Below are 25,447 nucleotides of genomic sequence, written 5' to 3'. Positions count from 1 at the left end.
AGGCGGCGATGACCGGATGGGGCGGGCAGGGAGCTGGCAGGGGGCGTGGCTTAGCGGCGCTGAGCGCTGCGTGGAAAATAAGCTAATGTGAAACTAGCCTAAGCTTCACAATAATGTGATTTTTTTTTTTTTAACCAAAATTTTTTCTTGCGGTAATGGAACATTTCCCCTGCCCCCTTCTCCTTTCTTATCTGCTCAAGGTTGCTGACCTGAAGGATTCTGTGCACTGACCCAAGGGACATTGTTGTATTTCTTGCAGTGCAGTAGTAAGCTGATTTTACCTTCTCCTTTATCTAGAACTTAGTGGAGGTGGTACTAGAAAAGCCTCGCACCATGATGTCTCTTCTCTGGAGCTCCATGATCAATTATTGACCATCAATGAAAGCTCAGACCTTAGCTCTTTCCTTAGGCTAAGACCACCTTGCTCCAGCTGTTCAGGAGGTGTTGGTGGCAAGACGAGAACCAATAATTCATATTAACCTTTATACAGAGGGTCTTATGGTTGTAAACCTCAAATTTTGGGGTTAGGCTTGGACGAGGGCATCAAAACTCGCATGTAAGGTGCCATCGCCCCATGAAGAATGGAAAAAAAGCTCTGGGAACTTATGCCTAGAGTACGAATGGGTGACAACAATGTTGCACAATGCAAAAAGTTCAGCTCATTACTTGACCCATCCGAATCTTGCAGCCCTCGATTGTGTGTTGGGAGGCCAAGTGATGATCACACACAAGAAACCTTCCAGAACGACGTAGAAATGTCACGATTGTCAAGGTGTTCATATGGCACTTTTATTACTACTGTGGTTGACGATTATTTTGACACAGTGATTACAATCCCGCTGGTAAAAGATCAGAGACACAACACTCAGTCCCCCAGGTGGAGCAGAACTATGAAGATAGACCTTGACCTAGGAACCATTCTCAGTGCAAAACCCTTAAAGGCACAAGTGGATACTTAAAGGATATGGACGCCTTCAGAGTCATGGATTTTCAGCTGAAATATTTATTTTTTTCAATTGGCTTTCGTTAAAGATTTTGCACCATGATGCGCTTAGAGATTCTTTGCTTCCCAGTGCATTTGCGAGTTAACTGAGGATAGGTCAATGAGCTTGTTCTGATAGGTAGTGTATAAATTTATTATCTGTCTTTGGCTTCATTCATTTTTCCATACTGTATTTTTCAAGGATAGGACTCGTACCTGTGGTATTATATGGGACCATACACATATCCGATTTTTTTCCTTGGACGGAGTGGTCCAAATAAAAAATCAAAGACATATCCAATTTTGGTCTGAGGGTTGGTTTAAAATCTGCAATGCATGTTAGTGGTCCCGCTAAAAAGTTGGACCACATTTGGATGACATATCTGAATGCGGTTCAATTTTCAGGGACTGTCAGAATGAAGAAGGTGGAGAAATGTATGAGAAAATTGGATGGTACTTGAACCACACTGTGATCAAACCATGGTCAGAGTTTGACCAGAATAATCGGTTTGTTTTTGTGTATGTGAAAAAATTGGATGACTGAGTGAGAGTTTTTTTCTGCGCTCCTCTCAGCTGTGTTATGACCACATCAAAGTTCAATATAAATTTGATGTGGTCTGCTGTTGTAAATCGTCATAGAGCAGATGAGGGCAAAGTGCAGCCCACAGGCCACATCGGGCCCTATGGCTGTTCCCGTCCGCCTCAAGGACGGAGACAGACAGGGGCTTAAAACAGTAGCCAACGCGCCACACCTTGTCCTCTCCAGCCTGTCCGCCGCCAACCATTGTCAACACTATATGCATCCTCGGGATGCAGGCATCGGTGAATGCACTGGTGGAGGAGGGGACGCTGGTCCCTTCTTCCACCAATCAGCATGTGAGACAGCTAGCGCGAAGGCGTCATCTTATGTGCACTGTGGAGAGTCAGTGCATTGAAGAAAGCAAAGGCAGAACGGGAGCGAGGTGAGTATGTGGTGTTTTTTTTTCATGTGTATGTAATGTCATGGGGAGGTTTTGAGGGTCTCATACTGGACATGGCAAGCCTATGGAGTCTTATGCTGTACATGGGAAGGCTATGGGGGGTCTTATGCTGTACATGGGGAGGCTATGGAGGTCTCATTTTTGACATGGGGAAGATATGGGGCTCTCATGCTGTACATGGGGAAGCTATGGGGGTCTCATACTGGGCATGGGAGGTCTATGGAGGTCAAAATACAAAATATATGTATTTAGGTAAATGGCGTGGATCTGCAATGCAAGAATATGCTTTATTTCTTGACTAACTGGTAGTGATTGATATTGTGGAGCTGAATCAGTCATTCTTTGTTGATGCATCTTTTGTGAGACCCAATAATTGTATAGTTAACCTCCAGTTCTCTTCTGACCTGAAGTGAGCAGACAAAGAATCTCAGCTCTGTAACATCTGCAAAGCAAAAGTGCTACAGGTAACCCAAGTTAAGGTCCCCATAATCTTTAGAACATTGTTGGACAAACCTACCCATATCAACATGTCCGGTCAACAGTCTAATATGTATGGGGCCACCGTTCAACTAATCTTTGGGGAAGATGTCAATGGGCCATGTCTAATTTTGGACTAGTGTGGAGACGGCTTTCACATGGAGAACACAGCTAAACAAGTGCTCCTGTGTAGGTAAAAGATGGTCAAGTTGACTTGTCCAAACAATTGGCCAAAGCTTCATACAGCCATCTAATATGTATGGGCAAATCAAGGGATATGGTTGTATTTGTGGTTAGTGCTCCATCCACCAAAGTGTTGCCAACATGAAGACTGGATCTTAGTAAAAGTGAGATGATGATGAAATCTATTCTCATTTTTGGCAAAAAAAAGTGGAAATATTAACCAATGAAGGTGGGGGCAAGTACATTGAAAGTGACCATGAAAATATCATTGGCAAAAGATCTGGAGACCAATGAGGTACTTCACTCCATTAAGACTTGTGGTCTCCAATGTGGTCCTCTCTCTTGTACAAATACTTCTCACTCCATGCAGAGTTTAGCCACCATCAAAACTCTAAATTTTCATCTTGACCTCAGTACTTGTTTAATAAAATCTGGGGGAAAATCCACATATGAGAGCAGAACTTGTGTTGAGGAAATACATTGGTTGACTGGAAATCTTGGAATACTTGCCCTTCTAAATCTTTTGGGCACAAAGTGACTCATGGCTCTCCTTGTAATTCCTCTTCTGTCCAAGATGTCACGTCGTCTAGATATGGTGGAACAGCTACTCATCAAGACCTATATAAAGGCGCAGAAGTCAAACATCTTGGCAGAACATAATAGACCTGTCTTTAAAATCTAAAGATTGAGACGTCTAAGTTTCAAAGACCTTGGTGCTGAATGAATGGCATTGCCTAGATAAGGAGGTCTCCAAGATGTAACTTATTAATTTTCTTCCTCATTTACAAAAAATAGTAAATAACAGTCTTCAAATTCTATTTGGCGAATAAAAAGTTTTTGAAAATTACCATTCCAAAATATCGGGTTAGGATTCCAAAAAATACAAGCTGAAATGTCAAAACTTTTTTCGATGACTTTCACCATGAAGTACATAACAGGTGGTGGTCCAATTAATAGAAGATACATAAAATAATAAAAAATCTCAATCCCTGTTAACCCAAGGTCCTATGTCTAACAGATGAACCCAATCTATGGTGGAATAGGAGGCTGATGAGAAATTTGGCAGTGGCTTTGATTGGCCATCATCTGGGTGAAGAAGATCAGATGAAGGTTCTCATTTTGGTTTACCCTAGTCTGTATGACCAATTCAGTGGCATCTTTGAGAATTTTTTGACTTGTATCTTTGGCAAAGTAAATTTGGAGCCTTCCAAGAACATTTGTATGATAAGTCCTACAGGATTGAGTATCGATACAATGCTTGTCATGGCTGCCACTCTTTGATGGTATATTACAACATCCAAAGTGCAAATTATGGAAGACGCTTGTGTCATCAGACAATAATAACAAGGTTCCGGGATCACAAGTCTTAAACACACTGAAAGGTACTGGGCAGAACAGAGTAGGGTGCAGAAAGTACAAACACTTCATCAGGTACCTAATACTGATATAACAGTCTCATTGGCTATAAGATAAAGCAGGATCTAAGTTATGATGACTATAAAGCGTGTTGATTTCGGACTGTGCCATGAAACCTGCTTTACATAGTGTTGGGTGGAGGTTCTTAATCAACTTCTTCAATGGTGGGACCTGAAGATCCACCTGCTGCACTGCCTCCGGCTCCAGGAAAGCCACCTGGCATCCCTCCGGGCATTCCTGCTCCCCCGGCTCCTTGGTATAACTTAGTGATTATTGGGTTGCAGAGGTTCTGCAGCTCCTTCTGTTGATGTTCATATTCTTCTTTTTCAGCCATCTAGTAGAATAACATATAGACAAGGAAAAAATGATGAGTAAGATACAAGTGAGAACAGTCATGAAAATCCCAGAAGAAACAATAGCGAAACGCAAGTTTACAAATCGCAGGCAAATCAGAGCCTGGCTGCATGATTTCAGTCAGGTATGTTTTACTCTGAAATGCTCCGGTGTTTCAGCTAAAACATAGTTTAACGATCTAGCCAGGAACATAGTTTAATAATCTGGCCTGGAACCATAGGGAGCAATGAAACTAGTATGCGCCTCTCCTAGCTAGCTCTTACAGCACCATGGCAAGTGATTGACATGTCTCCCCTACGTACATGTGAGCAGGTTGCGGGATGCAGTGACAGACAGGAGACAGAACAGGTCCTGGAAATAACTCATCCGTCTTCTGGCAGCAGCGGTTGGTCTCCGGTACCTTCCGCTGAGCCCCTAGTCTATGTACCAGTGTGGTTGGAAGGATGGAAGCCACAGCACTGTCTGAGCCCAATGTGGTCTGGCAAAAGTATACTGGAGAAGCAGTGCGCAGATCACAGTTCCACCCTCGGTCTCTCTAAGGCTGCAAATGCATGGTACTCACGGGCCCAGAGTGCTCAGCTCCTTGCTTAGTAACAATCAGCGAGCATACTGCACGTCCTCTTTCTCAATCTCTGCTGGCATTGGCGGGGATGCTCTGACATGGGCCTGTGTCATGCCAGTGCTCAAGGGAAGGAGCGCTTACTCCTGTCTAGTGTTGAGCATTCCGATACCGCAAGTATCGGGTATCGGCCGATACTTGCTGTATCGGAATTCCGATACCGACTTCCGATATTTTTTCAATATCGGAAGTCGGCATCGGAATCGGAAGTTCAAAGTTGATTGACAGCCTGACGTCATCATGATGCGCGGTGTGTGCGCATCATGATGCGCCGTCATTTCGGGCCTTCCGGGGGTCTCTGCCGGCCTGCCGGGGGGCTGTGTGGACTGCCCGGGGTCTGTACCGGCCTGCCGGGGGGCTGTGCCGGCCTGCCGGTGGTCTGTGCACCCTGTGGGGGTCTGTACCGGCCTGCCGGGGGGCTGTGCCGGCCTGCCGGTGGTCTGTGCACCCTGTGGGGGTCTGTACCGGCCTGCCGGGGGGCTGTGCCGGCCTGCCGGGGGGCTGTGCTGATGTCCGGGGGTCTGTGCAAGCATCGTCCGATGGGACTATAAGTCCCATCAGGCGATGCCTGCTACCATGACAGTGATTGACACATTAGCCAATGATAGGACAGTAGTAGTCCCATCATCCGGCTAATGTGTTAAATGTTAAAAAAAAAAAAAAAATACTACATACATACTACATGCATGCTACATACATACTACATACATACTACATATATACTACATGCATGCTACATACATACTACATGCTACATACATACTACATATATACTACATGCATGCTACATACATACTGCATGCTACATACATACCACATATATACTACATACATACTACATGCATGCTACATACATACTACATACATACTACATACATACCACATATATACTACATACATACTACATGCTACATACATACTACATACATACTACATACATACTACATGCATGCTACATACATACTACATACATACATGCATGCTACATACATACTACATGCTACATACATACTACATATATACTACATACATACTACATGCATGCTACATACATACTACATGCTACATACATACTACATATATACTACATGCATGCTACATACATACTACATGCTACATACATACATACTACATACATGCTACATACATACTACATATATACTACATGCATGCTACATACATACTACATGCTACATACATACTACATATATACTACATGCATGCTACATACATACTACATACATACCACATATATACTACATACATACTACATGCATGCTACATACATACTACATACATACTACATACATACTACATACATACCACATATATACTACATACATACTACATGCATGCTACATACATACTACATACATACTACATGCATGCTACATACATACTACATACATACATGCATGCTACATACATACTACATGCTACATACATACTACATATATACTACATACATACTACATACATACTACATGCATGCTACATACATACTACATGCTACATACATACTACATATATACTACATGCATGCTACATACATACTACATGCTACATACATACTACATATATACTACATACATACTACATACATACTACATACATGCTACATACATACTGCATGCTACATACATACTACATACATACTACATACATACCACATATATACTACATACATACTACATGCATGCTACATACATACCACATACATACTACATACATACTACATACATACTACATGCATGCTACATACATAACACATATATACTACATGCATGCTACATACATACTACATACATACCACATACATACTACATACATACTACATGCATGCTACATACATACTACATGCTACATACATACTACATATATACTACATGCATGCTACATACATACTACATGCTACATACATACTACATATATACTACATACATACTACATATATACTACATACATACTACATACATACTACATGCATGCTACATACATACTACATGCTACATACATACCACATACATACTACATACATGCTACATGCTACATACATACTACATATATACTACATGCATGCTACATACATACTGCATGCTACATGCATGCTACATACATACCACATACATACTACATGCATGCTACATACAATACATACATAGACATACAGTACATATAACATAGAGTAACATACTTACCAATACTTGTCACATTGTTCCCCGAAGCCATTGTCTTTTACGGAATAAATATTAACATAACAAACCACAAAAATACTCACCCACGATCCGAAGCAGTCCACGAGTGTGTCCCACGACGATCTTGGGTAGAGAACTGCAGCATCAGCTGATGCTGCCGTTCTCTACGGGCTGCAGGAATCCAATGACGGAAGGTAGGTATCCTTCCGCACTGTATTCCTCCGCCACTTAAAAAAAAAAAGTCCCTAGTCTCACTTTATGCCATTGCTGCATGGGAAATTCCCACACAGCAATGGCATAAAGTGAGACTAGGGACTTTTTTTTTTTTTAAGTGGCGGAGGAATACAGTGCGGAAGGATACCTACCTTCCGTCATTGGATTCCTGCAGCCCGTAGAGAACGGCAGCCATCAGCTGATGCTGCTGTTCTCTACCCAAGATCGTCGTGGGACACACTCGTGGACTGCTTCGGATCGTGGGTGAGTATTTTTGTGGTTTGTTATGTTAATATTTATTCCGTAAAAGACAATGGCTTCGGGGAACAATGTGACAAGTATTGGTAAGTATGTTACTCTATGTTATATGTACTGTATGTCTACGTATGTATTGTATGAATGTATTGTATGTAGTATGTATGTAGTATATATGTGGTATGTATGTAGCATGTAGTATGTATGTAGCATGCATGTAGCATGCAGTATGTATGTAGCATGCATGTAGTATATATGTAGTATGTATGTGGTATGTATGTAGCATGTAGTATGTATGTAGCATGCATGTAGTATGTATGTAGTATGTATGTAGCATGCATGTAGTATATATGTAGTATGTATGTAGCATGTAGTATGTATGTAGCATGCATGTAGTATATATGTAGTATGTATGTAGCATGTAGTATGTATGTAGCATGTAGTATGTATGTAGCATGCATGTAGTATGTATGTAGTATGTATGTAGTATGTATGTAGCATGTAGTATGTATGTAGCATGCATGTAGTATATATGTGTTATGTATGTAGCATGTAGCATGCATGTAGTATGTATGTAGTATGTATGTGGTATGTATGTAGCATGTAGCATGCATGTAGTATGTATGTAGTATATATGTGGTATGTATGTAGCATGTAGTATCTATGTAGCATGCAGTATGTATGTAGCATGCATGTAGTATATATGTAGTATGTATGTAGCATATATGTAGTATGTATGTAGCATGTAGTATATATGTAGTATGCATGTTGCATGCATGTAGTATATATGTAGTATGTATGTTGCATGTAGTATATATGTAGTATGCATGTTGCATGCATGTAGTATATATGTAGTATGTATGTTGCATGTAGTATATATGTAGTATGAATGTAGCATGTATGTAGTATGAATGTAGCATGTATGTAGTTTGCATGTTGTATGTATGTAGCATGTATGTAGCATGTAATTTTTTTTTTTTTTTTTTTTTTTTTACATTCAACACATTAGCCGGATGATGGGACTACTACTGTCCCATCATTGGCTAATGTGTCAATCACTGTCTTGGTAGCAGGCATCGCCCGATGGGACTTGTAGTCCCATCGGACGATGCCTGCACAGACCCCCGAAGCCTGCACAGCCCCCCGGCAGGCCGGCACAGCCCCCCGGCAGGCCGGCACAGCCCCCCGGAGCCTGCACAGACCACCGGCAGGCCGGCACAGCCCCCCGGCAGGCCGGCACAGCCCACCGGAGCCTGCACAGACCACCGGCAGGCCGGCACAGCCCCCCGGCAGGCCGGCACAGACCACCGGAGCCTGCACAGCCCCCCCGGCAGGCCGGCACAGCCCCCCGGCAGGCCGGCACAGACCACCGGAGCCTGCACAGACCCCCTGGCAGGCCGGCACAGCCCCCCGAAAGGCCCGTACAGACCCCAGAGAGGCTGTACAAGGCAAAAACAGGGTTTTTCTTATTCCGATACCGGAAGTCCCATAGACTTGAATGGGACTTCCGGTATCGGAATCGGCGATACCGATACTTTTTTTTAAGATCGGCCGATCCATTCCGATCCGATACTTTGAAGTATCGGACGGTATCGCTCAACTCTACTCCTGTCTGATGCGCACTGTCTCTTCCTGCCAAGTCTGCCTGTTCCCACGTGCGCTGTCGTCTCAGAGCCTTAGCCACGTCCCCTGCTGCTAAGTGTAAAGGTTGGTCTGGTCCACTAAGCTTTCCCCCAGAGAACAGAGGAGAAAGCCCAGACAGTTCCAGACCCGGCGCAAAACATCCCCCAGTCTGGTCCTTCTTCTTACATACATACATGGAAGATACCTGTCATTCACCAGGAGCAGTGCTGAGAAAAGCTGTGTAGAGGTGGATATGGACTAGTCTCATCTCTGCCTACACGCACTGGATCTATTAAAGGCAATCTGTCAACAACTTTTTGTTAACAGATCTGAATAATATAGAGACAGAGCACTTCCAGCAATGTGTCACATATTTGACTGCTTGCTGTAGTTTTGATAAAGTTACTTTATCAGCAGGAGACTATCAGTAGAGGACCAGTAAAAACTACTGCCAGGTGGTCCAGCCATGCCCCCACCACTGATTGACTTTTTTCTCTGTACACTGTGCATAGGCAGAAAGCTGCCAATCAATGGTTTGGGTGGGGTTATACAGAGCTCAGCATTCAGAAAACTGATAGAACTGCAGCAGATAAAACTGTGATTTTATCAAAACTGTTGCACCCAAGAAAGTAAGTGATACATCACTAGAATTAGGGTCTCTGTTCCTATGTCATACTGCTTTCAGATAGGGAAGCAAAAACCTGATGACAGATTCCCTTTAACTATGTTCTCTCTGAAAGACCTGCGCGGCTCAGAAAAAAAAATGTACTTGGCTGCAATCGTGCCACCTAACTCATGCTGCTCGTGGTTTGGGCAGCATGAATAAACTGACACGTTCCCTTTAAATCAAGATATAAAGAGCAAGGTCCATTTACATCAGGGTATAGAAATGGTCCAAATAAGAATAACCGAAGCCTGCTCTGAACCAGTAGACAAAGCTCCACCTCATTCACAGATATTAGTGGAGCTTTCAGTTACCTTGAATTTTATCCTTACTCCATAAAAATAGGTGATTTGTCAATATCCACACCTACCTAGTTGACTTGTAATACATTACTTAAAAAAATCACTATCACAAATTTACAGGAAATCCCACAAATTTGTGATCAGCATGTGAGGTGGACGCATCCTTGCTGAGAACAAATGGAAAAGTGGTCAAGTATTTTAGTTGCGCCTTCTAGTAACAAGCGTGTCATGTCACTAGATGGGACAATGTTGGGGGTGTTCCCATTAAAACAGGTGCATACCTCAGAAGTGGGACCCACATTCTTCAAAAATCTATAGTATATCCTGTAGATGTGCCAGAAATTACCGTAGTGGGAATACCACTCTAACAGTATCCGCTACTGAACCTGGTGACTGGTCTACTGGAACTTCCCTAGTCTTCCCCAAAGACCGGGTCACAGATAGGCAAAGTCCTTGATTGCACCTAACTTCCTAAAAACTGATAACTGATTTTATTACCCCCCGTCTTTGTCAGTTTCCATTTGGCTTTCCCAAGAACAACCTTCAGCTATATGATATTATAACTACTGATTAAAGCGTGAAGATGAAAATCCGACAAGGCAAGTAGACAATATAATAAATTAAATAAAATGTTTGAAAACTTTTTAAGATGTGAAGATATTAGAATTCAGTGTTGGGTTAAATGGTTTCTCTTGAGGTTTTCCTTTGACAGTACCCTACGAAACATGCATTTAGATTCACATTACATGGCGGAGTGCTTACTTGGTTTCTGTCCAACCAGGAGATGACCTCATTGCACTTGTCTAGGATCTTCTGTTTGTCCTCTGGGCTAATTTTGTCTTTCAGCTTCTCATCTTCAGCTGTGCTCTTCATGTTGAAGGCCAAGGACTCGAGTGAATTCTTGGCGGATATCTTGTCTCTCTGAGCTTCGTCTTCAGATTTATATCTGTCCGCTTCCTGTACCATACGCTCAATCTCCTCTTTGCTCAGGCGACCTTTAATACAGATCATAATATTAACTTTGATTTATATATACAGGAGCATCTCACAAAATTAGAAAACCATTAAAAAGTTAATTTATTTCAGTTTTTCAATACAAAAAGTGAAACTCATATTATATTGAGTCATTACAAGCAGAGTGATCTATTTCAAGTGTTTATTTCTGTTAATGTTGATGATTATGGCTTACAGCCAGTGGAAACCCAGAAGTCATTATCTCAGTAAATTAGAATACCTTAAAATACCAGCTTGACAAATGATTATAAAATCCGAAATGTTGGCCTACCAAAATGTGTATTCAGTAAATACACTCAATACTTGGTTGTGGCTCCTTTGGAATCAATTACTGCATCCATGCGGAGTATCATGGAAGCGATCAGCCTGTGGCGCTGCTGAGGTGTTATGGAGGCCCAGGCTGCTTTGATAGCAGCCTTCAGCTCATCTGCATTGTTGGGTCTGGTGTCTCTCATGACTATATATAATATATGGGTTTTACTTTTTGTATTGAAGAACTGAAATAAATTAACTTTTTGATGATCTTCTAATATTGTGAGATGCACCTGTACCAGTACATAAAAAAAGCTTTAATTTCCCATACAAGCTCTATGGCATAGGACACTATCAGCAAAAGGTTGGATATGTTTAACACTATTAAATATGAAATATGGAATATTGCAGTTTTCAGATTTACCTTTAGGTGTCACTACAAACTACTCTACACTTCATTTTACTGTCTGCTGTAAAACAGAATCCTAATGTCTCACTATCACATTTTCACCCAGGAGATATTACTATTCTTCAGCCAAGCAGGTTGAAAGAAGAAAAAGATTTAGTTGGCTGCATTATTCAGCTGAGCAAAAATATTTGATGGAGGCTGTCATCACACCACTGAAACTCAGACCCCATATGACTGTCGATAGAAGCCACAAATGAGGTGCATAAATACTTGTGCCCTAAAATCTGATATGGGAATCGGGAAAAAAAGACCCAGCTAGAGACCTCCCTATATTTCAAAACAAAAAGTCAAATGGCCATCTGATGATCCCCACCTCCCCAAGATGTATGGGTCCCATAGAACTTCTGGCACTAGTGTTGGTCACCAGGTTGTTAATGCTACTTAAAGGGTAATTAATTAGATACAAACTCATTAGATAGATAGATCGATCCATGGTAGAATCCTTCTAGGTCCTCAAGGTGCAAAAGACTCAAGGTCACATACCTTTTATAATTTGGCTCCGCTTATCATCACTCACCCTTGTCGTTGGTTATCGTGATCTTATTTTCCTTGCCGGTGCTCTTATCCACAGCAGACACATTCATGATCCCATTAGCGTCAATGTCGAAGGTCACTTCGATTTGAGGAACACCACGAGGAGCAGGTGGAATTCCGGTCAACTCAAACTTTCCAAGAAGATTATTGTCCTTTGTCATCGCTCTTTCTCCTTCAAATACCTAATAACAAAGTACTCATTTCATTGAATGTATATGAATTATATCAATGGCTTTTCTCTATCATTCCCCCGTGACCCTAACTTGTGGTGCTCAGGGCAAACAGATATTGCCTACTAGGTGGTGGTCATCGGACCAAGAGGAAGTTTGAAAAAGGTTGCAATGCCCAACATCATCTCAGTGATTGTATACCTCCAGTACAGTGGTGAGGATAAATCATGACTCATTACCTGAATGAGGACACCGGGCTGGTTGTCAGAGTAGGTAGTAAAGGTCTGTGTTTGCTTGGTGGGTATAGTGGTGTTACGCTTAATTAGAACGGTCATGACCCCTCCAGCAGTCTCAATGCCAAGAGACAAGGGAGTGACATCCAGTAACAGAAGATCCTGTACGTTCTCAGATTTGTCTCCAGATAAGATTGCAGCCTGAACAGCTAACAAAAGAGCAATGGACGCAAGAGTCAGTGTCATCCTAAATAAAGGCAAATAACAGAGTCATAGATGGTCTACATTTCTCAGTTACAAGAATTATGGAAATTAATAAAGTGTTTGAGGTATATTTTAATAGTATTTGAATCAACTAAAAGTCTGAAAAGGTTCTTTTCCTAATAAATTTGATTGTCCAGCTTAGAGAACTCATTTACAAGTATCTCATAAGTCATAATTTACTAAATAGAGGGGATCCTCTGTCTAGATCTCTGCCTTTATATACAATCAATTATTTCTTAATGTATTGTCTTTCCCAAGATACAAACCTACAACCTTTGAAATTTCTGGAAAAAACATGGCAGTAAACTACAAGATGCACTGTTTATTATAGGAGAATTTTCTCTGCCTAAAGATCCAAATAATACTTCTCTTCTTTATGCAGTTAAGTGTGCGTGTGCGTGTGTGTGTACAGATGGGGTCCACACCTAGTTGTGAGATATACCTTGAGAGCAATCATGTCAGCTCCTATAATGCATGGTAGTTAGACAAGATACGTCAAGATTTTTACACAATAAGTTAGGCATTTGCAAACTTTACCAGCATTTTCTAGAGATTTTTTTAGTAAAATATCATAAAAAAATACATAAAAAGTGGTGTTGCTTAATTATACATTATTGCATTTACAAGTGGAAGATGAAAAATACATAGTCTTCTTACCAGCTCCATAAGCCACAGCCTCATCTGGGTTAATACTCTTGTTCAGTTCTCTTCCATTGAAGAAGTCTTGCAGAAGCTTTTGTATTTTTGGAATGCGTGTCGATCCTCCAACCAGAACAATATCATGGATCTGAGCCTTATCCAGCTTGGCGTCCCTCAGAGATTTCTCCACTGGCTCGAGAGTGCCACGGAAGAGGTCCGCATTGAGCTCCTCAAAACGTGCACGAGTTAGGGAAGTGTAAAAGTCAATGCCCTCATAAAGGGAGTCAATCTCAATACTAGCCTGGGTACTTGAAGATAGGGTGCGCTTGGCACGTTCACAAGCTGTACGCAGGCGACGGATGGCTCGCTTGTTCTCTGTGATATCTTTCTTGTGTTTACGCTTGAATTCTCCAACAAAATGGTTAACCATGCGATTGTCAAAGTCCTCCCCACCCAAGTGAGTGTCACCAGCAGTAGATTTAACTTCAAAGATACCATCTTCAATGGTAAGTATGGAAACGTCAAATGTGCCACCACCAAGGTCAAAAATAAGGACATTCCTCTCAGACCCAACCTGCAGATAGAAATTATAGAATAAAGAGTCTTGGCTTATCTGCATTTTACCTGGCGTTAGCTAGTCCATGTTAGTCTTACCTTTTTGTCCAAGCCATAAGCAATGGCAGCAGCGGTCGGCTCATTGATGATGCGTAGGACATTGAGTCCTGAAATGGTCCCAGCATCTTTGGTGGCCTGTCTCTGGGAATCATTAAAGTAGGCAGGGACTGTAATCACAGCATTTGTGATTGTCTAGGAAAAAAATATAGTGTGCCAATTTACAAATGATATCTGACAAAAAAACAAAATTGAAATTGGAGGTAAGGAACATTCTGTTAGTCAAGGAGTGTACATCGTCAAAGTCAAAATCAACCTCACTTCTGGTGCTACTTCAAGAGCTTGGTCACCCATATCTAAAGAAGGTTGACCCAAACTTTAAGTCAGCCCCCTGCCATTTCGCTTTGTTTGTAGAGGGGGGACCACCGAATAGACACACAACGCATATAGAAGACAGAGAGTGCCAACTATACAATCCATAGTGGAGGCAGTTTAAGCATTAAGAGTTGGGTTTCCCACAAGGATGAAAAGAGAAGCCAGGAGGGGCCAGACACAAAAGGGACTTCATCGCTAATACTAGGAGCATCACAGTAAGCCAACTTTATATGGACTCTTCCTGGTAAGTACTGAGACCCTGCACATATAGACAAATATCTGATATTTGGGTCTGCTCTGGGGTCTAATTTTAAGGGTCAGATTTATTTTAGCAGCTTACACTGGGGTCCAATAAATACGTTCTGGGGTTTAAATTGATTTAGAGATCTGATCTGAAGTCTGAATTGTTTAAGGGGTCTGAATCAATTTTCCAGTTTGGGGTCTTAATGACAAATAAGAACATCTTCATCCTAATTTGTCGTATATGTTGCCTTTATTTTTAACACCCCCATCACCACCTACTTTATTTTAGACAACCAACTCTACTGCTGTTTCTAATACGGGCCAGTTCACTGGTCACATATACCGATATCCCACCTTTCCAAGGTAGGCTTCAGAGATCTCTTTCATTTTGGTCAAGACCATGGAGGATACTTCTTCTGCATAAAAGGACTTGGTTTCCCCTTTGTACTCCACCTGCACCTTGGGTCTCCCACCATCGTTTATCACAGTAAATGGCCAATGCTTCATGTCGGACTGTACAACGGGGTCATCGAAACGGCGGCCAATCAGGCGCTTGGCATCTATAATAACATCAAGAGGAAAAATAGAGTTTCCTAGATCTTAGATTACAATGATCTGGATCTCCCAGGCCAAAGTACTTACCAAACACCGTGTTTGTTGGGTTCATGGCTACTTGATTCTTTGCTGCATCCCCAATGAGTCTCTCAGTGTCAGTAAAGGCCACATAACTTGGTGTGGTACGATTACCCTGGTCATTGGCAATAATCTCAACTTTGCCATGCTGAAAGACACCTACACAAGAGTAGGTGGTGCCCAGGTCAATGCCAACTGCTGGACCCTTAGACATTTTGCTTCTGGAATTAAAACAAAAAATAAAGATGAAGCATTAGGCTGGGACTACACGGCAACTCTGGCCACGCGACAACAATACTTAGGCAAACCATGTGTCCAGTGAAAAAAAATACTCATAATACGAAAAGTCCCATAACAGTACACTACATAACGAGAAGTATATCATGTGTTGTGTATAAATTGTCATGAAGTTTTTATAAGTTTATTTACACTGAGATAAACTAGGGCAACACATCCTGGCATATGGAGGGGACAATGCCAACTATGCTTGTTACACCCACTACCCAAATATAAAAGCACAATACCGAGCCTCCAATGATAACATTAAATGTACGCAGAGAGTATATGACATGAAGGCTCTCATTACATATGGCACAAAGTACACACAGCTCGGGGCCGGCTCCATCTGATTGCTTCATGTTCTACTAATAGCAAATAACAATTAATAAATGTTTTGTGCAGCGATACGTCTTCTGTAATTATAGGATGGGTGCCCTGGCACATGTCTCCAAACATCTCAGGCAGCACAGATAAAGTTCTGGGAAACATGTGCAAAGCTTAAAGGGGCAGTCTGCTAAACACATATAATCTGTCTACCTCTATTCGTTTTTAAATGGTCTACAGGAGCAGTATTATGCCCTACCACTCCATCCATACAGGGACTTTCAGGTTGTCAAGGTGTACATACATTCCATTACTGATCCTGAGTTACATCCTGTACTATACCCGAGAGCTGCACTCACTATTCTGCTGGTGCAGTCACTGTGTACATACATTCCATTACTGATCCTGTACTGATTATGAGTTACATCCTGTATTATACTCCAGAGCTGCACTCACTATTCTGCTGGTGCAGTCACTGTGTACATACATTACATTACAGATCCTGAGTTACATCCTGTATTATACTCCAGAGCTGTACTCACTATTCTGCTGGTGCAGTCACTGTGTAAATACATTACTGATCCTGTACTGATCCTGAGTTACATCCTGTATTATACCTCAGAGCTGCACTCACTATTCTGTTGGGGCAGTCGCTGCGTACATACATTCCATTACTGATCCTGAGTTACATCCTGTATTATACTCCAGAGCTGCGCTCACTATTCTGCTGGTGCCGTCACTGTGTACATACATTACATTACTGATCCTGAGTTACATCCTGTATTATACCCGAGAGCTGCACTCACTATTCTGCTGGTGCAGTTACTGCATACATACATTCCATTACTGATCCTGTACTGTTCCTGAGTTAGATCCTGTATTCTCTCCCAGAGCTGCACTCACTATTCTGCTGGTGCAGTCACTGTGTTCATATATTACATTACTGATCCTGAGTTACATCCTCAAATTTCTCAAATACATTTACCGGTAATTTCCTTTGTGTGAAACAAAATGCTATGGCATGAGATCCAGGAGCACTGCTGATACAGAGACATAAAAAAACTAGACTTCAGTTTGCCAAAATATATGTGAGTAAGCCAAAATCCTTCTGGGAAAGCATCTTGTGGATAGATGAGACCAAAATAGAGCTTTTTGGTAAAGCACATCATTCTATTGTTTACGCAAAACAAAATGAAGCCTACAAAGAAAAGATCACAGCACCTATAGTCAAATATGATGGGGGTTCAAAGATGTTTTCGGGTTGTTTTGCTGCCTCTGGCACTGGGTGCCTTGACTGCGTGCAAGGCATCATGAAATCTGAAGATTACCAAAAGGATTCTCGGTCACAATGTAGTGCCCAGAGTCAGAAAGCTGGGTTTGCTTTGTAGATAGTGATGAGCAAGTGTGCTCAGATATCATTTTATTTGAGCATGCTTTGCTGTTATCTAAGTAGCTCGGGCAAGCTTGAGTAATATGATTGAGTCCCTGCTGCTGCATGTGTTGCAGCTGTTAGACAGCTGCAACACATGCGGGGATTGCCTCGCTCATCACTGGTCCTAGGTCTTGGGTCTTCCAGCAGGACAATGACCCTAAACATGCTTCAAGAAACCCTCAGGAATAAATGGAGATAAAGCGCTGGAGAGATCTGAAGTGGCCAACAATGAGTCAGGATCTAAATCACACTGATCACCTGTGAAGAGATCTTAAAATTGCTGTTGTGAGCAGACACCTTCAAATACAAGAGACCTGGAGACGTTTGCATAAAAGGTCAAAAATTCCAACTGAGACGTGTAAGAAGCTTGTTGATGGTTATAGGAAGGGATTGATTGCAGTTATTTATTCCAACAGGTGCAACCAAATATTAAATATAGGGTGCCAACAATTTTGTCCAGACAATTTTTGGGGTTTTGTGACAAATTATGTCCAATTTGCATTGTTTTCTCATTTTTTTTTTTTGGTGTTGTTCCAATACACACAAAGGAAATTAACCTGTGTATAGCAAAACATGGGGAATGCTATAATTTTATGGGAGAAATACTTAATTTTCTGGAAACAATTTCAAGGGTGCCAACACTTTCAGCCATCACTGTACATAATGCAGCCAAGAATCGTCTATTAGGAAGAGTGTCTCTGGTTAGGGTGACCTGGGTCAATTTAACCAAGATCCACTATGGCAACCACAGGTTTTGCAAAAAAAAGATAAAGAAACACAGGAAGGAGTATTGAGTTTCTGATCTGAGACCCACACTTCATTTTACGGTGACACAATTTAGGTCTTTCGGTAGATTAGTTCTGCCTCTAGGTACAATGCCGCACAGTAACTGCTCGCTATGACGGTGACACTGCAAAACTCATGATGAAGAACTGATCAATCATTTATTGTGATTTTCATCAGGGTGTTATGTGGCACCCCTGAGGCTCAGTCACCACAGAGGTACTGGACCTTCTCCTAAGGAGTAGTGCCCCACCATCCAGGTAAGGTGGGAACTCCTTTCCACGCTCCAACACTCGCACCCCACACAACAGGGTAGTTCTGCACAACCACATTGCGGCTCAGTGCTTAGAGAGTAGCAGAGCACCTCTGGTGGTTCCCTGCATGGAACACTGGATGTGTTGGGAGGTGGGTGGAGTTAAGATACATAAAAGAGTGGGAAAGTGTTGGATGAGAGTCCAGTCAGGGAGTCAGGTTCAGTCTGGCAGGTGGTCAGGCGGGTAAGAAGTCACTCAGACAGTAGTGAGGATCCCTGGAATAAGGGATGGAGGAAGGAGTGCTGCAGCTGCCTCAGTGATCTGAGCCAGCTGGCACGGGAAAGGAACAGAAGGAGAAAGACATAGAACTGCAACCTAAGCTTCCATAAGAGAGAGAAAGATCGGTACGGAACGAAGGAGTAGAGAGAACAGAGAGGAGACGTGGGTTGGAAGAGGAACCCTGCCTATAGGTTCTCAGCGCAAGGCCGGGGCCCGGTCCCCGAGGTTGTATGGACACTTATGGTTCTGCAGCAGACACCGGTGGAGTAGATGGCTGTAAATGCACTACTTCCAACTAAGACTTGGGGCACAACAGCAATTGAATAGAGAGCCAGGACCCCGGAGAAAGGAGTCCCCGAGAGAGGCTACAGCTGTCTGCATCTGACAAGAGGAACTCCGGAGTACCACGGTACTGGAGATCTTCACACTTTAAGGCGCAATAGAGGAGTCGTTCAGGAAAGGTACATGTTGGCGGAGTGTTGGAAAGGAGCTTTCCATCTGGCCTGGAGGTGGGCTGAGTCTCTGACCCGGAGGACACGGCCCGGAGGCAGGCACCCTTGTGTACCGCAGACTGTGAGTAAAGCCTTGGAACTACAAGCCTCGGTGTCCTCCATTCATTCTTGCGCCAACCCGCTCAGCACCACTACATCTGGGTATCATCCTTTATGCTGCCTGCGCCTTCCCATCACCATTACAACTACACTGCCCTGGGACATCAGCCCTGCCTGTGGAGGGCTATACCATCACTGCTGCATCACACTATCTGTCCCAGAGGATCTGTCTGCAGCGTCAGCTTAACACCTACCTACATATCCCGCCATTGACTAGGGCGCCCAGGGCCACGGTCCGTGTCACCCCTGCTGTGACACGTTCCCCTGACACCGGCCCGGTACCGAGTACCCCACAGCCCTGGGAGGGTGACCCAGTTACACTTCTGTAGTTCAAACGTTCACAACGTAAGGTAGGCTTAGAAATCCTGAGAGCTTTCCACAACTCAGCAGCCTCTGGGCATTGTGCACTATAATTAGGTAGCTTGGCTCATATAACTGCTCTGTCAGCCGAGTCTCATCCAGATACCTTGTAACCAGTGGCCATCAGCAGTTATTGGTGGGCTGAATTGTGATCCATAACCGAGGCCTGAACCAGATCTGTGCTGGCTCCCAGCAGAAAAAGATACATGTACAAGAAGACTGATGTAACTAGGGTCTGATGGATTTGGACTGCCCCCCTCCCCACCCCATCCTGGTATATATGTCCCATATTTTGGGCCCCATCCTGGTATATCCCCCAACCTGGTATATATGTCCCTTATCCTGGCATCATCCTGGTACATATGTCCCTTATCCTGGGCCCCATCCTGATATACATATCCCCCATCCTGGTATATATGTCCCTTATCCTGGGCCCCATCCTGATATACATATCCCCCATCCTGGTATATATGTCCCTTATCCTGGCCCCATCCTGGTATATATGTCCCTTATTTTAGGCTGCATCCTGGTATATATATCCCCAAACCTGGTATATATGTCCCTTATCCTGGGCCCCATCCTGATATACATATCCCCCATCCTGGTATATATGTCCCTTATCCTGGCCCCATCCTGGTATATATGTCCCTTATTTTGGGCTCCATCCTGGTATATATATCCCCAAACCTGGTATATATGTCCCTTATCCTGGCCTCAGAGAAAAAAAAAACAAAAACCTCTGAGAGGAGGTAATTTACAACAGAAATTACTTAACCGTGAAACATACTGGATGTTTATGCTCGACACCCGTACTCCCCGTGGTCTTAATGCCAGACAAGATTTAATAAAATTATACTGAATACTGTTTATGCAATATCTTATAAGGAAATGTATTATCCTAATTCACTGTTGTCCATGATGATTCTTGATTAAGAATTATTTGGTTTTTTTTTTCTTTTTCTTTTCTCAATTTGTATATGCTTTTTTGCATTTTTAATTGTCTGTCCAATCAATGTCATGTGCACTCTATATATAGTTTCTCAATGTATCGGCAGGTAGATCATGACTAAGACTATTTTTTAGTTGAAACACGTTGATCCTCCTCACTGGTGTGCTTGGTGTTTGCTATAAGAGATTTTTAAAGAACCAACATATTTTTAAGTTGTCCAATAAAGCTTTGTAAAATTGCAGCCGCCTCCGTCTCAAGATGGATCAATTTTTTTTTTCTCTTGCTCCTAATTGATGTGGATGCTCACCACAGTCCATGCTGGGCGTTGGCAGGCTTGGGGATTGCATTGCAGACGGGTAAGCTGACTACACCTTCTTTACTTATCCTGGCCTCATCTTGGTATATATGTCCCTTATCCTGGTGCCATCCTGGTATATATGTCCCTTATTTTGGGCTCCATCCTGGAATATATATCCCCCAACCTGGCATATATGTCCCTTATCCTGGCCTCATCCTGGTATATATGTCCCTTATTTTGGGCTCCATCCTGGTATATATACAGTATCCCCCAACCTGGTATATATGTCCCTTAGCCTGGCCTCATCTTGGTATATATGTCCCTTATCCTGGTGCCATTCTGGTATATATGTCCCTTATTTTGGGCCCCATCCTGGTATATATATCCCCCAACCTGGTATGCATGTCCCTTATCCTGGCCCCATCCTGGTATATATGTCCCTTATTTTGGGCCCCATCCTGGTATATATATCCCCCAGCCTGGTATATATGTCCCTTATCCTGGTCCCATCCTGGTAGATATGTCCCTTATCCTGGCCTCATCTTGGTAAATATGTCCCTTATCCTGGTGCCATCCTGGTATATATATCCCTCATCCTGGAATCCATGTCCCTTATCCTGGGCCCCATCCTTGTATATATCCCTAATCCTGGGCCCTTCCTGGTATGTATATCCCCATCCTGGTATGTATGTCCCTTATTCTGGGCCCCATTCTTGTATATGTCCCTTATCCTGGGCTGTTCCTGGTATGTATATCCCCCATCCTGAAATATGTCCTCCATTCTGCTGCTGTTCTTTAATGCATAGAAAAAAATAAACCATTATACCCACTTTCCCACCATGCGGCATTCTCTTCACAAGCCGGTAAGTGATGACAGCACATGACGTCACTGCCATGCTCCCACAGTCACTGGCTGCTGGCCTCTGATTGGCCGGCACCTGTATTGATAATCACGGACGCTACGGGGGTCTCTGCATCGCAATACACTTCAGCTGAATGTGCATCCGAAAACGCACACCCAGCTGAAGATTGTGCTGGCACTGGTGTGCCCATCACCCGCACGGGCCCGGTCGCGACCTTTGCAACTGTGGTCGTTACGCCCCTGTGAAAGAACTGTACTGTAAAATGGTCATTACTTGGTGCAAGGATACAACATGCTATACCCCAACGCTAAGCTGAAGACGATCTGCCTTGAGAATCACCGGCACAAAATAAAGATCAGGTGCTTCTAAAAAAAATGTAATAAAATTGTTATTTCATAAATCAATAGTGCATGTGATTGTTATATATCTTATCAGAGAAATCTGCCTCTTTCTCCTCCTGGACTGAACTTTCACTTTTAATTCATGGGTAGAAACGGTATTCAGGAAAGATAGATTTTACCTGTGAATTGAGAATCAATAAAGATTTCTCTGATAAGATATATTATAAAGTTTCTTATTTTAACGTGTACGATTAATATATATATAAAAAAATGAAAGCAACGGTTACCCTTTAAATATCTTAAATATTAGATATGTTGAGCGTTGTAGAAGTGACTCCCCTACATGCCCCGTATCCACTATAGGATGGCATTTGGCACAATTGTTTAAAGTACCGTAACAGGCAGTGTTAGTCAGCTGACCCAAGGCTACCCATATTCTAAATGGTAAAAGTGACCAAAGTCAGAACTTGCTGCATCAAAACACCTAAGTGCTTCCGATACCATCCCGCCAAATTTTTGGGTTTCGGTTCCTTTAACCCACATGTTAATCTCATCATGTAAAGTTCAGCTATAGCCGGTCAGAGTATCGCCACCCACTTGGCCTGTGTGTGACATCAGACGTGGGAGAAGGTTGGAAACTTTTGCACTGAGCAATGAATTAGCTTCAGTTCAATCACCAGGTAAAGGACACTAGTAGGAAAATCATGGAAGTTTACAACCATAACCACAATTCTTTTATCCTGGATAATATAAAAAGACTGGAAAACAGTGACACCTAGTGCAAAATAATTGCAACTTGTTTCCATACATTACAACACAGTGACACTTAGACGTAGACCACGGTAACTTCCCACTCCTCTCATGAAACAGATTGGCCAATAGTATAGCAGCTATATTATTGTACATAAGGGGGCAATATTATAGTAGTAGTTATATTCTAGTACACAGGAGCAGTATTATAATAGTTATATTCTTGTACATAGGGGCAGTATTATATTAGTTATACTCTTGTACATAGGGAGCAGTATTATAGTAGTTATATTCTTGTACATAGGGGCAGTATTATAGTAGTTATATTCTTGTACATAGGGGCAGTAATATAGTAGTTATATTCTTGTACATAGGGACAGTATTATAGTAGTTATATTCTTGTACACAGGAGCAGTATTATAATAGTTATATTCTTGTACATAGGGGAAGTATTATAGTAGTTATATTCTTGTACATGGGGGCAGTATTATAGTAGTTATATTCTTGTACATAGAGGCAGTATTATAATAGTCATATTGTTGTGCATAGGGGCAGTATTATAGTAGTTATATTCTTGTGCATAGGGGCAGTATTATAGTAGTTATATTCTTGTGCATAGGAGCAGTGTTATAGTAGTTATATTGTTGTGCATAGGGGCAGTATTATAGTAGTTATATTCTTGTGCATAGGGGCAGTATTATAGTAGTTATATTCTTGTGCATAGGGCAGTATTAGAGCTCATACTCACTTGCGAGAAACTCGCATGATTGTCATGCAAGTCTCTCACATGAAAACCTGGCACTGCCGCCGGCACTTGGACCAGAGCGTGCAGCTGCATAGAAATACATGTAGCCGCATGCTCCGGTCCGAGTGCCGGCGGCAGTGCCAGGTTTTCATGCGAGAGACTCTCGCAAGTGAGTATGAGCCCTTATAGTAGTTATATTCTTGCACATACAGGCAGTATTATAGTAGTTATATTCTTGTACATAGGAGCAGTATTATAGTATTTATATTTTTGTACATAGGGGCAGTATTATAGTAGATGTATTCTTGTACATTGGAGAAGTATTATAGTAGTTATATCCTTGTAGATAGGGGGCAGTATTATAGTAATTATATTCTTGTACATGGGGGCAGTATTATAGTAATTATATTCTTGTACATAGGGGCAGTATTATAGTAGTTATATTCTTGTACATAGGGGGCAATATTATAGTAGTTATATTCTTGTACAAAGGTGCAGTATTGTAGTTATGTTCTTGTACATACAGGCAGTATTATAGTAATTATATTCTTGTACATAGAGGGCAGTATTATAGTAGTTATATTCTTGTACATAGGGGCAGTATTATAGTAGTTATATTCTGTGAGAATCATGTGGGAATAGTGGATGAGGGCAGGTATATCTCGCCCAGATACCTTTCCTATGTGGCCTAGTCTGGTCAGTATCTCACCTGGTTACTAATGAATTATGGGAGGAGGATATAAAAGGATGCCAGGTGGTTGTGTGAGTGTCTCAGCCTGGGGACACAGAGAGCTTGTCTGTGTGAGAGACACACGTGAATGAAAGCAGTGCCCACTGCAACTGTGGTTTGGCTGGACGGGAGAAGCCCGCCAGTTGGTAATTAGGTTGTACCTTGTTTAGTTAGTGCCGGACAGGCAAGGATTTGTTTTATGTTTTTTTCCTTTATGCATTGCTTTCACCTTTAATACACCTGACCCAGTGTCAGTTATACCCGGAACCCGGCTGTGCGCCTGAGTTTCATGCTGAACGCACGTGACCTTTGACCCCAGCAAAGGCGATCCCGGAGTGTTTTATCACAATTCTTGTACAAAGGGTGCAGTATTGTAGTTACATTCTTGTACATACAGGCAGTATTATAGTAGTTATATTTTTGTACATAGGGGCAGTATTATAGTAGTCATATTTATGTACATAGGGGACAGTATTATACTAGTTACATTCTTGTACATGGGGCAGTATTATAGTATTTATATTTTTGTACATAGGGGCAGTATTATATTAGTTATATTCTTGTACATAGGGGCAGTATTATAGTAGTTATATTCTTGTACATAGGGGCACTAGTATAGTAGTTATATTCTTGTACATAGGGGCAGTATTATAGTACCATAGTTATATTCTTGTACATAGGAGCAGTATTATAGTAGTTATATTCTTGTCATGGGGGCAGTGTTATAGTAGTTATTTTCTTGTACATA

General features: G+C 42.1%; 1 protein-coding gene across 1 annotated transcript in view; it reads right to left on the bottom strand.

Annotated features, from left to right (window-relative positions):
- Positions 1–764: 764 nt before the first annotated feature.
- LOC141085352 (heat shock cognate 71 kDa protein-like) overlaps positions 765–25,447 on the bottom strand; it is a 28,206-nt gene continuing 3,523 nt past the window's right edge. The window contains exons 2-9 of the mRNA XM_073570640.1: positions 15,711–15,922; positions 15,423–15,628; positions 14,493–14,645; positions 13,857–14,412; positions 12,942–13,144; positions 12,516–12,714; positions 11,026–11,258; positions 765–4,372 (exon numbers count right to left, since the gene is read on the bottom strand). Coding sequence (XP_073426741.1) covers positions 4,184–4,372; positions 11,026–11,258; positions 12,516–12,714; positions 12,942–13,144; positions 13,857–14,412; positions 14,493–14,645; positions 15,423–15,628; positions 15,711–15,915 — 1,944 coding nt within the window. The 5' untranslated portion in view covers positions 15,916–15,922 and the 3' untranslated portion in view covers positions 765–4,183. The remainder of the gene's footprint in view (positions 4,373–11,025; positions 11,259–12,515; positions 12,715–12,941; positions 13,145–13,856; positions 14,413–14,492; positions 14,646–15,422; positions 15,629–15,710; positions 15,923–25,447) is intronic.

Source organism: Dendrobates tinctorius, unplaced genomic scaffold (genome assembly GCF_039654945.1).
Source record: "Dendrobates tinctorius isolate UK_male_01 unplaced genomic scaffold, ASM3965494v1 ptg000028l, whole genome shotgun sequence".
NCBI lineage: Eukaryota > Metazoa > Chordata > Amphibia > Anura > Dendrobatidae > Dendrobates > Dendrobates tinctorius.
The sequence above is the reverse complement of the archived record's forward strand: the minus strand, read 5'-3'. Positions and strand labels throughout refer to the sequence as shown.